The sequence below is a fragment of the Corvus brachyrhynchos genome, unplaced genomic scaffold, assembly GCF_000691975.1.
Source record: "Corvus brachyrhynchos isolate BGI_N302 unplaced genomic scaffold, ASM69197v1 scaffold633, whole genome shotgun sequence".
Lineage (NCBI taxonomy): Eukaryota > Metazoa > Chordata > Aves > Passeriformes > Corvidae > Corvus > Corvus brachyrhynchos.
The window spans coordinates 3432074-3450025 of record NW_008237435.1 but is presented as its reverse complement, the minus strand read 5'-3'; the positions used below and the strand labels follow the sequence as shown (position 1 = coordinate 3450025).

At 36.5% G+C, this 17952-nt stretch overlaps 1 protein-coding gene across 1 annotated transcript in view; it reads left to right on the top strand.

Moving 5' to 3' along the window:
- LOC103613589 (phosphatidylinositol 3,4,5-trisphosphate-dependent Rac exchanger 2 protein) overlaps positions 1–17952 on the top strand; it is an 84824-nt gene that overhangs the window by 10982 nt on the left and 55890 nt on the right. The window contains exons 7-13 of the mRNA XM_008631400.2: positions 1694–1916; positions 2267–2474; positions 7367–7546; positions 10283–10377; positions 12327–12409; positions 12741–12831; positions 14045–14173. Of these exons, the coding sequence (XP_008629622.1) occupies positions 1694–1916; positions 2267–2474; positions 7367–7546; positions 10283–10377; positions 12327–12409; positions 12741–12831; positions 14045–14173 (1009 nt within the window). The remainder of the gene's footprint in view (positions 1–1693; positions 1917–2266; positions 2475–7366; positions 7547–10282; positions 10378–12326; positions 12410–12740; positions 12832–14044; positions 14174–17952) is intronic.

Below are 17952 nucleotides of genomic sequence, written 5' to 3'. Positions count from 1 at the left end.
TCTTACTTTGCAGAAGGGATGTGTCTTAATTCAACTGAAGTGTTGATTTTGAATTGATTTGAATTTTTACTGACATTTATTAGGGAAGAAAGTTTGCAAGTTAACTCTGAAAATATTCTTATGCATGAGCTGTGGTTCGTAGCTGAAGTAGGTCTGTGTAATATTTTGACTGGAGAGATACTATGATTAAAACACTGATTACATCTTGCCAGAAAAAACCCTTCCCTAACAACAAACTGCACTGGAAATGACACATATTGACAAAAATCCAGCTTGTGACTTCCATTGGAAGAGCTTGATCGCATGACTTTTTTTATTCTGAAGTAGATGTAGTTTCTGAGTGTCCAGTTAGTCTTCACCATTTTGGGTTGACATCTTCTCATCTTAAAAACCAAATAACTCTAAGTCTATTCAAGACTGCACAAAATTTCAGATGTTGGAGTGAGGGAAATGTGGCTAAGCACTATATTAAAATTAGACCATAAAAAATATTCCTCATTGCTGAGCTGATATGTAGGGGGGAGAAGAAAGAGGTGGTGGTGTAGGAAAGTCTGTAAAATGCGGTGTTTGCAGTTTTTATGTACTACTGTTTATCAGCTTCCTAATGCCACTCAAAATAGAAAAATATTTGAGGTTGGAATGGACCTCTGCAGGGCTTGTCCAGCCAATCCTGCTTAATCAGGGCCACCTGGAGATGGTTGCCCAGGACCATCTTTGAGGAGAGAGATCTGACCTCTCTTCCCTGAACCTCTCTGCACAACTTGTGCCAGTGCTCAATCACCCTCACAGTGCAAAAGTGTTTCCTGATGTTCAGAGGAAACTCCTGTGTTTAAGTCTGGGCCCATTGCCTCTGCTCCTGGTATTGGGCACCACTGAAAACAGCTTGGCTCTGTCCTCTTTGCACCGTTCCTTCAGGTATTCATACACATTGACTTGTTTTCCCCTGAGCTTTCTCTTCTCCAGGCTGAAGGGTCCCAGCTCTTTCAGCCTTTCCTCACAGGAGAGATGCTCCAGTCCCTTCATCATCTCAGTGGGCTCACCTTCACTGGGCTCTCTCCAATATGCCCATGTCTATTTCTGTGAAGCCCAGACTTGGACCCAGTACTGCAGGTGAGGCCTCACCGCTGCTGAGGAGAGGAACAGGATCACCTCCCTCAACCTCCTGGCAATGCTTCTCCTAATGCAGGAGGATAGGATGTAATTAAAGAGGACTTCCTCCTCCTTGAATATGAAATCCAGAATTCATACTTTCTGATTTGTCTTTATTATAGCTTCAGACAAAAATTTTGTGAATTTTTGGAAAATACTGACTTGAAAACATCTTGAGGTGTTTATAAATGTCATGAGCAGTACAGCACATGATCATAAAGCAGTTTGAGACTTGCTCCCCAGAAAGACACTTAATTTTTTATTATGTTCCATGGGAAACGAATTCTATCTCTCTGTTACAAAGCTAGTTACTTCTTAAAAAATCATTTACTTCAAAAAATGACCCCTTAAAAATGTAAAATGAAAAATATTTTTCTTTCCCTTTTAGAGAAAGATGGAAATTAAGAGGTCAAGACTCCTTAAGTCAAGGATAACTGAAATATTTTAAGCTTTTGTTTTCTAATTAGGTAGACAAGTATTGTCAGCTAAGCACAGACACAAGAAGAGCTGCTAATCAAAATGTGGTTTTCTTTCTCACTTCTAGTTTTCAAGAGTATTAAAAAACAGAGCTTGGCCTACCTTCAAACAAGCTAAGTCAAAGATCTCACCACTTCACAGCAGTGATTTCTGTCCAACCAATTGCCATATCAATGTGATGGAAGTGTCTTACCCGAAGACCTCAACTTCCCTGGGTAGTGCCTTTGGTGTACAGCTAGACAGCAGAAAACATTCTTCCCATGAAAAGGAAAATAAAAACACTGATCAAGGTAAGTCAATTGAGCTTGAAAGAGGTACTTCTAGTGCTTCTGGTATAGAGTCTTAAAAGGTAATAGGTTTAGGTTTATGGCCCAAATATTAAAATTAAGAACAAGCCTTTCTTAAATCACCCTACTTTTGCTTCTTAGGCTTATTTTAAAGCATAATAACGGGTAGTCATAATTTCACAATAACTTTTTCCTAAATAGCTTGACTTTGAAATGCAAATAAAATGCAAAATTAAATAAGAGCATGAATTTTTAAACAGAAAAATATTTCAATGTCTGTTAGGTATTTTACTAACTTCAAAATATATGTTGAAAAAAAAGATAATGATGTAATCCCTTTGGATTATTCCCAGGTAAACTGAATCCCATGATTTATGTCCAACATACCATTACTACAATGGCTGCCCCTTCAGGACAGTCTCTTGGCCAGCAAGAGGGCCATGGTCTGAGGTACCTCTTAAAAGAAGAAGATTTAGAAACACAAGACGTCTATCAAAAATTGCTGTTCAAATTGCAAGCTGCACTGAAAGAGGTGGAAACATGTGTCTGCCAAATAGATGAGTAAGTAAATGTTACCATCTGGACTTGCCTTTAATTTTTCCATTTAAGATAATGATAAATCTGGGCAATGCTTTTGTGTAGCATAAGAATCAATGCTGGCTTCAGATAGAATTGAAATAAGGTAAAGAATTTAAGTGCAGGTAATGTTGTATTTTGATCTTTTTCCCAGCATGCCTGACATTTTCCCCCACAGTTTGTAGTTTTTTTCCAGTTTGTAGTTTTTCTTTAGAATGTGGCAAAGTTAATTAATTTGAAGTGAGGAAAATATGAGGCACACAATGTCACCTACAATTTCACTAAGAATGGAAACAAAGGGCAGAGGTATAAAAATGGCTTTTGTTGAACTCTTCAGGTATTGCTGAATAGTCCCACAGATGAATTTTTGGGTAAGGCATTATTCACCTATTGGGAGAGCATTAGTTTGTTAGACATTTTTCAAAACTGAATTGACCTTAAGGAAGAGCTATGGATTTAGGGGGAGCCACCCTTGAGTGATTAGAACATTTGTCTTGAATGTGGGAGACTCAAGAGTCTCATCAGAGTCCTAATTCAGGATAAAGATTTGTACCTTGTTTTTTCATTTGCAAAGTTGGTGGGTTGACTACTAGCATCCTTGCTGTCTTGGGATAAGGATGAAGAAGGGTAAGGAGTATTTCAGTTTTGAAAGATCCCATATGTAATACAAATGTCAGAAATTAATTTTGGAAATCAAAATGGTAAAATTTTTTGAGTTTAAAATACAATCTGTCATGATCTCCAGTTTGGAGAAGTGGTGTATCATTGTTTCTCCTGTTATCTTGAAAACTGTAGTGTGATTTGTCCTTTCATGGGTACTTAAGAATGGAATTCCTTTTTTTTTCACTGTTCTCATAGTAATTGTAGTGGTTATGTAGTAATAAGTAATCGTAATGTATCACATACTGCAGTGGAAATGAAAGCAAGAGTTGACTCAGTATTTTTAAGAAGCTGTTGTTTTCTGTGCCTTTACACAGTTCTGCTAATTACCATGCTGAAGTCAATTAATTAAATTCATTATCATTTCAGTGCTTGGGTGCACTTAAAAGCAACTGTCTGTAAAACCTGTGTTGTCACTCCTCCTCATGGAAGTCAGAAAATTATATATGGAATTTTAGTCAATATTTCAGGAAGTTCCATTTGCCAGTATGCCACACCTTTCCTTTCCATTCCCTTGAGCCTGTGATACAAAAGCACAGGAAATTCTGAGCCTTTCTTTTGTATAAATGTATATATAAATACACACACCCAGATAAATTGTGTGTACAGCAATATATATATATTTATACATATATTCATTTTAAGAGTCATGCAGTTGTGACAGTAAACACAAGGGTTCACTTGTTTCATTCCTAAATTTTCTTTACACTGACCTTGTAGCAGGTCTTGTATAAGGTACACAGACGTATTTAGCAAATTTTACCTTTGGCTGTTTGTAAGACTGAGACTTTTCATGCTTTATTCTTCGTGGACATTGAGTGGACTGCCAGTGAGTAATTACTGTAGAGGAAAGCAGTTCTAGAGAGGAAACAGGGATAACCAAGAGACCTACTTAAAAATGCTGAACTGGGAAGAGCGAGCAGTTCAAAAGTATGTGGTATATTAGAACATAGTTACAGGTACTAATTAACTCTTGAGATTTAGAACGTAAGAAACAAAAGATAGAGTGACACAATAGATAATGCAACAGCTGTGCTTTAATTTGAAATTTCTGTACTCCCTTAAGATGGGAGAAAATGTTTGAACATACTTCTGTATTTTTTATAAAGACAGTAGTTCTGTTTCTGTTGTGACATAGTTACAGTAAAATTGATGTCTTTTTTTACTGAATTGTTTATTATCATAAGCAATCCTCATTATTTTAGTATTCTCAGGACAGATAATATGAACACGGTATCACAATTTTTGATTTACGTTGATATTGTATGACAGAAAAATTGGACTACTGAATGGCTCTTGGTATCCTTTATAACTACTGTTGAAAAACTTCCTCATTCATGTTACTAGAGGTCTCTGCTATCTGTTGAAGTCAGTATTGGTCTCTCAGCTCACATCATCCTGGGGCAGTGTTATCTGCTCAACCTCTGCTCTCTGTTAGTGAATTGAAAAATAAGTGTTTCATCTGAAGAGCAGGTCTGTGAGAGCCTATGGATTGTGGCAAGGGAACATTTAAGAGAAGATTTTGTTCTCCTAGCATTGACTGCGTAAGACCTTATGGGATGGTTTGCTGATAAGGTTTGGTTGGATAAGTGATATAGTACTGATAGAGAGAAATACACAGAGAACATGTATCCCCTTCCCACAGCCTCTCAAGGCTCCACTGTATACACATTCAAATAGTTTAACAGTATCTCAGTAGTTCTTTAGTGGTGCTGCAGATACCCCGTGTTACTGGAAGGTGTTACACAGAAATAAGTCCTTTGTCAAGTTGTTTTCTATACTGTGATTCTGCTGTGTTCTTGGTTCTCATGCACTCAGTGTTCTCGCTGTTTTTTGGAAAGATGTCTGTTGGGAGCATACAAGAAGCTTGAACTTTTTTCAAGCCTCTGTGGAGTGCGGAAAAGGCAGAGCAGCTCAGAGGCTGCAGAAGAATTTTTGTTACTGCTTGTGACTATCATTTTTAATTCTTTGACTAACCATAGCATGTTAGTCAACATGCTAGTCAACCATGTTACGGTTGTGTTGACTTGGGTTGCACATAAGAGTAATTCCACAGGATTTTTTGAGATTTAAATTTCCCTGTTTCATGGAAATATTCTTCATAGAGACTCTCTCTCTGTTGGTTTGTATTCACTTGTGTTTCTCCTTTGAGAGCTAGACATGTAAGGTAATTTTGTTTGGGGGTAGGTCCATCTCCAGAGAAGATGTATTGTGCATGTGTTGTGTTTAAGAAGAAAAAAACAAAGAATATTTAAGCATGATTATTGGGGAGGGAATGCATCCAGGTTTTGAGTTGTGTATTTTAAACTCCCTGGTCTGAGTTTTTAAGAGCACGTCAGTGACCTCAGTAACTACCAGCTCCAGAACTTGGTAATCCAAAGTTCCATCTTTCGTTCATGGTAATTCAGCAAAAAAATTTTCCTTAGAAAAAGAGCCTGCCTGCTGAGAGAAATGGAAAAGCCCCCTTAGGAAAAGATCCAGCTACCTTAATCAGTCTTTTACTGAGCTCTTGGCAGCAGTGAGTAAACAGTCACATAAAAGAAGAGGATATAATAGTCTGTCTGTGTCTTGACAAATAATTGCTCAGGGGAAGATATTTTCAGGAGCTGAAATTGCAGTTCATTATGCTTGTTTCTTACTCTTGATTATTTTCTTGCAACAACAAAATCCCCAAGAAGTTACTACAATGAACCTCCCATTTTTATTTTTAAGTGGATGATAGCGGGAACACAAGAACAACCAAAAATGTAGATTTAATCCTTGTCCTTATCTCATCTTTCAGCAGCCAGAGCTACACGGTGGTCTTGGAATGGACATTTTGGTTTAAGAGCATTGTTAGAATGATCTGCCATGAATTTGTCTAATCCTTTTTTGAACCCCTTACATACTTTTTATTCAGAAAATAAGTTTTACAGGTATGAAGAACTGATTTCCTAAGGTTTCCACTTCCATAACACATTTATTTTAGGACAAGTTCAAAACCACATATGCTGTAGCTCGAGATCAACACTGAACACTAATGTAAAATATGGGCCCTATCTCTTCCTGTGCTCATGGAATCATGCTTACCAGTGACTTAAATGATTGGAAAGAACTCAGTTGTGATTTCCTACTGATAAGAAGTGCTAAGGCATCATGTAGTCTAAAAGATGTCAGTCTAGTGGATGGGTGGGTTTAAATTCCAGTGAAATTATACCTTTAGTATAATTTTTCTATATTCTAGTTGCAGTTCAGATCAGTATCTTTAACTATACATGGGATAAATCTGTTTATTCCCTTCAGTAGTAAGAATTTTGTGTAACAAGAAGATCTAACATGTTTGAATCCTACCATGTACTTGGTAGAAAGTTTGCCAGTTGATCATTCTGACAGCTCCTTCAATAAACCCTGCTACTATATCTAACTAGTTTAAGGGGGGAAAAAAGCTTAGTTCAGTCTCAGGATCCTGATTTCAGGTAATTAGCAGGTAGTTTTTGCAAGAAAAATGCTGCTTTTGAAATCCAAATCCTAATTTGAAAATGTGATTTTAATGGACTGTTTGAGCAATAGGAATTAAAGGACAATTGCCCATTATTTCTGTTCTGATCTTGAAAATAAATTAGAACATCTCAGTATGAATTAATCACCCAAGAATAGGAAATTTTTGCTGCCAGTATTTGTGCATGTTCTAGAAGTAGCAATCTGCACTGTTCTCTCTTCTTGGCTGGATGTCACTTTTGTGCTCATCACAGACGTTTGTATATTAATCATCAGTTTTACTAGTGACAATGGCGTAGACACTTTGAATGTCAGGAAGTACACAGAGATGTTAATAAAGATCTTTAAAATGCCCTAGTAGAATACTTTGTGATGCACACTGGCATGTCTTGTACAGCAGTAACTGGGAAAATACATGCTTTTCACAGACATACAGTTTCTTTGGTTTGTTTTCTTGATTTGTGCTGAGAAGTACAGGATTCATGTGTAAAAATAGTTATGTTAATATGCAGTTTGACCCCAAGATTGAGTATTTGGTAAGGTTAATGGGTTTCACTGTTAGACTATTTAACAACAGAATGTGTCACTTCCTTTCCTTGTTTCAAATAGATATTGACTGAATTAAGATATTCCCTTCACATACTATATAATAATAGTTGGAGGATAGTGATGAGAAATGTTATCCTGTTGCTAGCTCACTTTCGAAAAACATGAATTTGCCTTTTATTTTTGTTTCACAGCCTTCTTTCTTCAATAACATATTCTCCCAAATCAGAACGTAAAACGCCTGAGCCTTTAATACCAGCAGACAGTGATAATGAAAAGGGTGAAAGGAATGGGAAGAAAGTCTGTTTCAGTGTAACAGGTGATGAACAAGAAGATTCTGGCCATGATACCATCAGTAACAGGGATTCTTACAGGTAACTTTATTAATAATATTTTTATTTTTCAACTGAATCAAATATGGAAGTTTGTAGACTATCAAGTGGTTATGAAGACTGTTAGTATATGATGATTCTGATATTAGTAATGGAGGAATGACTAGCCTCAAGATGTGTAAAATAAAGTCTTATGAGTACAGATTAGTTATTAGATCGATTGCCCAAACTTGCATAGGATATCACAACCAGAGATGTAAAATTTTACTTTAGATTACCTGTCTTATAAAAACCAGAAATAACTTCTCATATTATGTCTCCAACAACAAACCAAACATCTACCATGGAAAGCAAGATGATAGAGCCACCATTCTTCCTGATCTAAAGAAAAATATACTGTTTATCAACATATATTCCTCACCTGCTTTCACTCTAAATGCTGTATCATCAACTCACCTCTAGAATTTGTAATGCATCATGTTTACTGTGAATGAGAATACGAAGAATTTTGAAAAGGAAGGAGTAATTATAGCAAGTATAGTTCTTATATAGATTATACTGCCTTACTGAGAGAGAATTGGTTAACTACATATGGTATAAAAACTAAATTTAAATTTTAGCTGCAAGTAAAATGAGGGTTCATTATTTGTTCAGTATCATAGTTCATTATTGTGCTCAGGAATTAGAATCTCAGTAGGTTCATCATTTTTCTACAGAACCCTGTGTTGATGAGATCTCTTTCCTAAGCTGTATTTGATTCTTGCAGCCTGGTAGATATGAACTCTTCATCAGAGTAGAAAGAGAACCATACAGATATAAATGCAGAGATAATTTGCACAAATTAAGTTCATCTTGTTCTTACCATGGTGGACACACAAGCAAAGTTCTTGTTCCAGCAGAAGTGCATTTAGAGTTTCCTGCATGTTCATGATGTGTCAAACTGACTGTTCAGGAGCTGCTCCTCTGATGTGTGCTTGCCCCTGTTGGGAGGTTTCCCAGTTGGCACAGGATTTGTATATGGAGAAAGAAGGTGTGACGCGGGACATGAGCGTCTCTTTGTTAAAACATTTTCTTTATTCTGATTCCAGTCATTTATAGTCCATTCTGGCTGTGTAGGAATAATAAAACCTCTGGTTCCATATGCAGAATAATCATATAACTTTTGCATTAAGGACAAGTGTTGGAGTGAGACTAGAATGTTTTGTTTCTTTGCTTAAATAATTATATTAGTCAATACTTAAAATCTCCAGCTCTCATAATGCCGCAGTGGCTATTACTGGAACTGTTTGGCTAATTTCAGCCATAATAATGCTCTCATTTTGTGTAGGTTCTTCTTCTAAACTTTACAATACAACACAATAATGCAGAATGATACAGCAAATACATCTAATCTGTTTCTCATTTTCCTTTGTTTTATTTTCTCATGCTTTGCACAACCCAGTTTTAATTAACCTTGATCTCCCCTTTGGAGACTTTAATAAGTGAATAGAGTTAGTTAGAACACATTTCTTAATATCCAGCCAGAAATTTTTAATACTCCTTGGGACTGTTCACCCCCTATTAGGAACATGATGTTACTGATGTCTTTTCATCTACTTAATGGTTATGATAGTAATTATGTCATATTGCTTCATTTAAAAGTTTAACTCATTCACTTACCTCGTTGACTGCAGGTCCAAAACATGTATCTTAGCCAGGAAAATCACTCTGCCTAAATTAGTGAAAAGTCACTTCTGTATCTACACAAATAAAGAAAACAAATAAGGAGCACATGTGTAACTGCAGTGTTATTTTAAGAATGGATATGTTAATCTTGGTGAATGGGTACACCCAAATCATAAAACAAGACCATATCATTATGTGTAAGCATCCCTTAGGTACACTTTTACATTATCTTGCATTCGCTTGGGTTTTTAAGACTCCCTCTGCTGGATAATTTCTTAAGCATTTCCGGCATTGAAACAAAATGATTTTCATATGGCTAAATAACTCCGAAGACTTTGAATTCGAGTAGGTCTTCATAGGATTTTTAGTACAAAAATCTGTTTTACTCTTGTTTTGTTGCAGGAGGAGGTATATTTCTTCATGTATTTTCCGTACAGAACAAATCGCTTTTGAGAGAAAAGAGCAGAAAAAAAATACAAATTTAAATCCAAAACCTCCTTATTAGACCAATGTGGGTGAAATTTCGTATGCATAGAAGTTTTGACTGAAGCTACAGATGTAAATGTCTATGCATCTCTAAAAAAATGAACAGCTGTAAGAGATGGGATCATGAACTATTTTGGCTGACAAGGAAAATAGTTTGTAATTTGAGTTTTGGTGTTACTCAAATGAATCAAATCTCTTGTAAACCCATTGTAAGACTCTATTATGCAAGTTGTAAAGACTCAATGTTTGTATTAGCTATGGACCAGGAGAAAATGGGAAGTAGCTAAAACATTTGAGGCCACAGATTCAAAACTGCCACTCATGTAAGAAAAGTTGGTTGTTTTGCATTGAAAGTCTGTATTACTATTCTGGAAATACTTTTTCACAGGTAAGGTGAAAGGAGATAATTGAAGCATCTATTTTAGGAATCCAGTCTTCTGAGTCCTACCAGGATTGCAAATTAAATGAAAGCCTAAGCACAAGGATCTTTATTGTGTATAAAGAATTCCACATCATCATTAAATTTAGAATGGGAAAAGGGAAAGAATTTCCATAACTTTTTTTTACAGAGCCTGTGTTAAAGGACATAGCTTTATTTATTTTTTTATTTTGTGTTTTATTTTTAAGTGACTGCAACAGCAATAGGAACTCCATTGCCTCTTTCACCAGCATTTGTAGCAGTCAGTGCAGTTCTTATTTTCACAGTGATGAAATGGATTCAGGTATGTTTAGAAAATTCATTTATCTGTCACCTGTCATCTCTTCCTTTTATTCAATTTTATTCTTTTCATTTGCCTGGCAGTTTTATTGTTTTTGCTTTAAAAATTGCATCCTCCATAGTAATAGAAGTGCGTAATTTTGCTTCTGCCTAGCTAGTGCTGCACTTAAGAATCCTTCTGTAAAAGACAGCCAACATTCCATTATCTCTGTGAATAGACTGTATTAGAGCTCCTGGAGTCACTGCTTTCCATGTCTTTCATGTCTTGACAGTGCATTGTGTTGCACAGGGTAAGGAGCATTTTAGGTGAGTGTGAAATGCTCTCCTAGCCTGTGTCAGCAGCTAGACAGCAGGATATGGCTGTGTATGTTTGTAGGAAGGAATGTGAGACCACATAGGAGCACATTCTTGTTTGTGCCATGACAAATTGGATTTAAGTAAATGCAGCTGCTAATAGGAATGGGATGGAATTTAACTGCATGGAGAAGGAGGTCATATACTCAGGGACTTGTAATAAAAAATTCTTGCTCTAAGCTGGGAGTTTATCATTTGGGGATGATTTAGGAAAAGAAAAATCTGAGCATGAATATGACCCACCAGCGAGGATTGACCATAGAGAAGGCAAACTTTTATTGCTTGTTGTACCAGGAGAGATATTTTATGTTGGAACACAAAAGTATTAAGACATTATGCAAGGTATCTGAGATACCTTGTGAATAATGAAGAGTAATGTGAATAAGACAGAATTCATTTCCAGAAATGATACATTCTTATAGAGCTAAGCAAAGACAGAGTAAACAATGAAGAACATAGTGAATTGTTAATAAAAGAGGAGACCCAGGGTCTGTATCGTCAGATAAAAATGAGCTGATATACTCTTGTGCAGCATCAAGCTGAAGTACCAGCTGAGGTGCCTAAAGAGTATGTGTTTGCTAGCCAAGCACAGATACAGTGCTTTAGATGACAAATACTGCTGCTCAGTGAAACTCACACTCTCTGGTGACTTAATTTTCACCTGGTTTCAAAGTTAACCTGGCTAGCTCCAGTTCAGGGCTCTTGGGCGCTGTGCTCTGTGGCAGTTAAAATCCTGTGAAGAGGTATAATGGTTGTAAGGACATCTAAAGGAGCTAAAAAAAATAGATGAAGGAAAAGTGCTGTTAAAGCGTTTCACTGACATAAGAAAAATGAGTCTAGATTAACCTTGAATAAATTTGGATTATAAATTATCAAGTGGCTACTGCTTGTTTGTCCCTTCAGCCTCAAGGAGGAGAACCATTTTTAAGCTCAGTTATTTCAATATTTTTGAAAGTTCGTGGTGTTGTCTGAGAGAGCAAGTGTCTGGGCAGTGACCTAAGAGAGTCCTTCTCCTTTGCACTTTTCCTAGGAAATGATGTGGTATGTGCTACTGAAAGCTTCATATCAAATACAGGATTTGGATGCTGTATTTTTGCTGAATTACTAAAATCTCAGAACCGTGTAACTAGTAAGAACATTAAGACTGTGATTTATCTGTACGGTCCTTGTAAAAACTTTATGGTGAATGCATTTTGGTGACTTTGTGGTCTGCTGCATTGGGTTTACACTACTTACCCATTTAGTCTGGAGTTTAGTATGTTCTCCAGAAGAGAAGAATTGTGTGTTCTGGTCACAGAATGGTTGAGGTTTGAAGGGACCTTTTGGGATGATCTGGTCTAGTCCCCTCCTCAAGCAGGCTCATCTAGAGTAGGTCTTCCAGAACCATGACCAGTCGGGTTTTGAATATGGTCCTTTCTTTAAGAGCTATTTCTGTATTATCAAATGAGTAATAAATGCAAAATATGTAGGGAGAGCAGTTACTATAGTCCTGACAGTGTAAGCATCAGTCTGTGTGCAAAGCAGATTAGCTAAGATGCAAAGGTTTTGGAAAACATGCTGAAGCTTCTAAACAGTTTGTCATTTTAAAATATTTTTCAGGTGATGAGCTTCCCATAAGTGTTCGAATCTCCCATGATAAACAGGACAAGCTCCATAGCTGCTTGGAGCATCTTTTTGGTCAAGTATGAGATTATTTTTTTTGGCTTTGATACGGATGTCTGTGTTTGAGCTAAGATGTCTTTAGAAAATACTTCTTTTTAATTTTGCTTCCCACTGTTTACTGGGATGGCATGTATTTACTCATTTTCCCTCAGTTTTCTGTAAATAATCCAAAACTGCAAATTAAACAGGTCCTTAAGTTTAGTCCAAAGTTCTCTAGTTTGTTACTTTAACTAGAGCCATTAGGTAAGAAAGAATCCAAAGTCCCTTGTCAGTAGCCCACATTTCTTACAGAAAGAATTTCTAATTGTTGCTGTAGAAAACATCTTTCTCACAGAACCTCGATCCCAACAGGTCGATTCAATCGTCAATCTTTTGAAAGGACCAGCTGTGATGAGGGCCTTTGAGCAGACGAAATACTTCACACCGGGACGAGGCCTCCAAGGTAGCATTTAATTCTAGCTATGAGGATGGAAAGGCAGCCTGAAGGGTACATGGAAATGGCTGTCCACTCCTTGAGCTGGTGTTAAAGAACTGATTTTGCTTAATCTGGGTATATTCTGCAATAACTGATTGTTGAAGTTCGTGTTAAATAGATCTTAATTCTTAGTTGAAAACTGGCTTCTTGCATTTTATTGCATAATGTAGGAAAAAATTTCAAAGTCAACTAAATTGAAAACTCTGAATTGACTATTGTATTGCTGAGGTTTTTGAAGCAAGAAGCAGGTTTTTTTATATTTCAGGTGGTTTTAGTACATTTTGTAACAACTACTGAAGCCATTCCTGATCTAGTTTATGACTAATACCAGATTTTTATTATTTTTGTAGTTACATAATGTTTCAAGTTGATTTATAATTTGTGACTTATAGTCAAAGCAATATTTATGCCAAATATATAATTATGTAAGTATTACTGATTGCTTAAAAACAAATATCCTGTATGTAAATTCAGACGCTCTACTATCACTTGTATGTTTGCTTAAGTCTAAGGGTATATATAGGCATCTGGTGGTAGTCATATGTGATAAAAAATAGAAAGGACTTCTTTCAGTAGACTGAGTTTAAAAAAAGAAAAAAGTTAAATGGGAAACAGAATGTTTTATTAATAACAATGGCAAGATATATTGATCCTACACATACCTTTTGGCAAAGAATACAGATTTTAGGTGGCCAGAGGGTGGTTTTTATCCCAATTAAGAGGTTTTATGAAGCCTGAATTACTACCAGCTAAGTGAATTTTCATGAAAGAGTTTTTTTCTTTTTTTTTTTGTCTTTTATTTCCCTTCCTTTTTTTTGTGGATTTTTTTAGTTTGTTTTGGGTTGTTTTGTTTTGTTTTCAGTGAGTAATTTCAGTTTAAATTTAATTTTATGATTGAAACAATTTTGCCTGTAAAAGTTCCAGGGTCCCACTTGCCATGCACTTTCTGTGTTATGTACCCGGTTCAGAAAGAATCACGTTTCTCTCCTCACACTCTCACACTCATGCTCTCCTTAGACTTAAGTAGGGAGCTTATGACTGTTAGACCTGTCACCGTAGCTTTAACTAGAGTTAAGTTGCCAGTTCCTTGATCAGTGAAAACATTTAGGAAAAAACAATGTCTTACTGTGGCTTTCTTAGGAGGCTTAAGCAAAAAAATACTATTTTTGTCCCTGCTTAGAGTTTCAGCAAGAGATGGAACCAAAGCTCAACTGTCCAAAGAGGCTACGACTCCACATCAAGCAAGACCCTTGGAACCTCCCCAGCAGTGTCCGGAGCCTTGCCCAGAATATCAGAAAATTTGTTGAAGGTTAGTAAGAACAACATGTTCATAAATAAGCACTTCATTAATGATACAGAGGGAAGGGGAGAGATACAACTGCTTCCTGCTGCTTCTAGGCAAGATCTGTGGAAGACAGTGTAGTCTACAGGACTTTTTTGTACTCCTAGTAACAAGGTTAGTGGAGTTTATCTCAGCTGTCTTGTGCTTACCCTATTGGCTTTAGATGCTGCAGAGAAAATAGTCTTCTGACAACTGAAAACAAAGGAACCATGTGTTGTATGTGATAGGTTATTTCAGTTGCTACTGAAGTCCAGTGGGCTTGACTGATTTGTCACAGAAGTTCATGGGACTGATACACCAAAATGAGGCTTTTATTGAAATTAAACTATTTTTTTTTTCACTGTCTTAACTGGAAAGATGAAGACTCTGAGGCTTTTGTTCTGTATCTTGGTCTTCTCTGTGCTTTTCTGGAGTCATTATGCCTCCTTCTGCTATAAAGCCATGGTTTTCACTTAATCCATCCCAGCCGAGGCTATCACTCCTCCTCCTCTGCCTCCCTTCCACCACTGTATAGAAGTTACCAAGTACTCTGCTCCTCTTCACCACCAAGTGACAATGTGAGCTGAGGTTTTATGCTTTCCCCCCTTCTTCATAAGAAAGTTAACTAGCCTTTCCCCTTCAGAGTATCTTGCCTGTAATTTCTGCTTTATTTCCTGTGCTGCTTGATAAAGAAACAGAAATAATGAGTAAGATTATTTCTAAAAAAATGCTTGTACTAGGAGTCTACGTGGGAACAAAAACTTAGGTCTAGCTTTAAATGATTCATGTGTGTGTGTTTAGCTTCTTCTGTTTGTGGGCTAATGTCCACGATGTCCCTTAAAGAAACTGTTAAATATCAGATCAGTGGGAAAGAACTCTGTGATAAGTTTTATTATGATGAACTTTCAAAAACCAGACAGCCAAAGCAAACAAACTCCTCCCTTTCTGAATTGGCATTTCTGAATTGAGATACATCGTATTTTCAGACCCTGGGTTAGAAAATTATAAAAACAACAACATACATATCTCCTTCTTGGAGTCAAACAGGGTGGGTTGACTCTCCAATACTAAGAATACTTATTTTAGTTTAACGGTGGCTGTCACTGAGTGAAAAATTAATAAATAGTTTTGAATCCTTTTTTTTCTACAGGTCCTTCTTCAGCCTAAACCAAATCAGTTTCAAATATTAATCAGTGTTTCTTTCAAAGTTGAGGAGGAATGGAAATGTGTCTTGAACAGTCCTTCCTTACCCCTTTTCAGAAGCTAAGCTTACCAGACCATTTTCACGTAACTTGTTTGCCCAAGAAGAGAATTAGCAGACCTAACCCATTTTAACATTGGTCATGTACCCTCAATACTGAGCTGAGATTATTCAAAGTTTTGTGGGAGAGTTCATCAAGGTCCAAATGACTTGCTGGCTCTCTGTAATATAAAAATTATTTTTTACTATACTCAGCTCAGTATTGAGACGCAACCAGCAGCTGGATTTTACTGAAATCAGATGAACAAGAAGCAGAGTTAATAATGTTTTTAACAGCTAAATTTTGCCTTTGCATCTTCATTTCTTGGTTTCTTCCTTCCTGTCTTGCCATCATACACTGTGTTGACAGCTGGTCTGGATATCTAGGAGAACCACTAGTACTGCCCCGAGCTATTTATGGCTGAAAACCTAACACATGGTACAGAGAGTCATGTCCCCATTTCTTCTCTTATTCACCTGATTTAGGAAAAAACCCAAAAGACGCCACCTAATATGACTCTTTAGTTGGGCTTACGGGAACAAGTTGAGAAATGTTGTGGGGTTTTAGAAGAATCTTCCTGGGTTTTTTTAAGTGAAAGGCAGTATTTCAGTAATTGAGGAAAGCAGATATATTTTTCTCTTCTAAGAGGAAGTAGTCAAAGGAGACCACGGATTCAACTTCACTCACTGTGGGGTGGGGGGGGGGGGGGGGGGTAGTAATTTTTTTGTAATTAAAACCTCCAGTTGTTATAAACATACTTAAACTTTATTGCTCAATGGTAAAGTAAGGATGAATACAATAAATTCATCTCCTTACTGAAAAATGACTCATTTTTCTTTTTATAAAAGTGTCACAGGATATTGTAATTTTTTATTCATTGTTCTGTTGCATTGCAGAATCTGTTAGATTAGATTGATTAGTGCATTAAAGCAGGAGACATGGCAGCCTCATAAAGATGAGATGTTTTAAGTCCTAGATACTAAGATTACTTTTATTTACTTTGTTTAATAAATATGAAGAAATGGGAAAACTCAGAATGCCTTGAGGATGACTGCTGTAGTCTGTCAGTTTTCTGTTTATTAGTGTTGGAATTGGGAGTACTATTAAAAAAATCCATGAAGCTTTGCACAGATTAAAAAAGAAACACAAAAAAAAACCCCAGAAAAAAACATAACCAAACCTTCCTTTACAGTAAAATTGAAATATAGCCAGAGATTGCTTTGTCTCATTTCATTTGCCTTACCAGATCATTAAAGAAAAAATTTCAATGGTTATGGTAAAGGGCAGCCCTAGAAGGCTAATCTAGTTGCTAGAATTGAAATTTTCTGAAGTAGTATGCAGGTTCTAGGAGGATTTATCTGGAGCTAAGTAATTAAGAAAAGAATGAAGTTACTTCTTGGATTGACTGGGCCTAATAAATTGTTAACCCAGTAAAGCTAAAGATAAGTTGCTGGCACAGGCAGATCTTTGAAGGTGAAGTACCTGATTTTGGTGGAGAGGGCAGTAGTCAGGGCAGGAGTTGGACAGCCACCAAATAGAGGAAGAATAATGTAGGTACGTGATTGTGAATCTGTGTGGGATATATAACATGAGAATCAGAAAGCACAGGAGGAAAAGACTGGAGCAGGAACCAGAAAAATGAACGAGATGGATGGAAAGAAAGGGACTCAACAATAGAAGGGCGTAAACAAAGAGAAGGAGACATTTCTGTCGTTGCTTTTTCCCAAAGGAAAAATAGGTAAGATTTTTGATCAAAAGAAGAGATGTTGTGGAGAAAGCCAGATTTCCAGCCAGCTAGTCATGTAACTACATGAGGAACTGCAGTTGTTCTTCTAGCACTGTGATTTTAAGTTTAAACAGGACATATGATGCAATTGAGAAAGTTCGCGTGTATTTTAATTTAAATTAGGAGTGAGGTCTGAAGGAGCCTTTCAGTTACTGAAGGTATAAAAAAAGTATGTCAATTTAAATCATAAACCATGCAGTGCAAAGCCTCAGTCTTTTTGAAATATTTTCAGATGTGAAAAACAAAACAAAACTAAAATCTAGCCTTTCATGGCAAATATCAGAATAGCAGAATAACGTGGTTTTTTTTAATAAAGTACAAAAGAATGTTTAAAAATAAAAGAACCTGAAAGCATCTTGCATTACAAATCAGAATCTAAGAGAAATTGCTAGGGAATTATTCTTTTCCATACAACATGTAGCAAGAAGGAGTGAGAACTTCCATAGCATTTTTTATTTGTTGAAAAGCAAGTGATTGACATCCAAGGTTCACATCTAACCCCAGGTAAGTAGACAAATAATCTAAAAACAGTCTTTTGCCTGTGGGTATATTTTGAAGCAGAAAATACTTATAGCAGTGATAAAAGAGAGTTGCAGTGTCCTGTGATTTCCCCATAAGCAGGAAATCATTATTTATAGATACCTCAAATTGTTTTAAATTCAGAGATCCAACAAATCTTACGTAAAACAAGCTGCAAGTAATAGCCTCGTTGTATCTAAGTTATTCAGAGAACAGCTGCA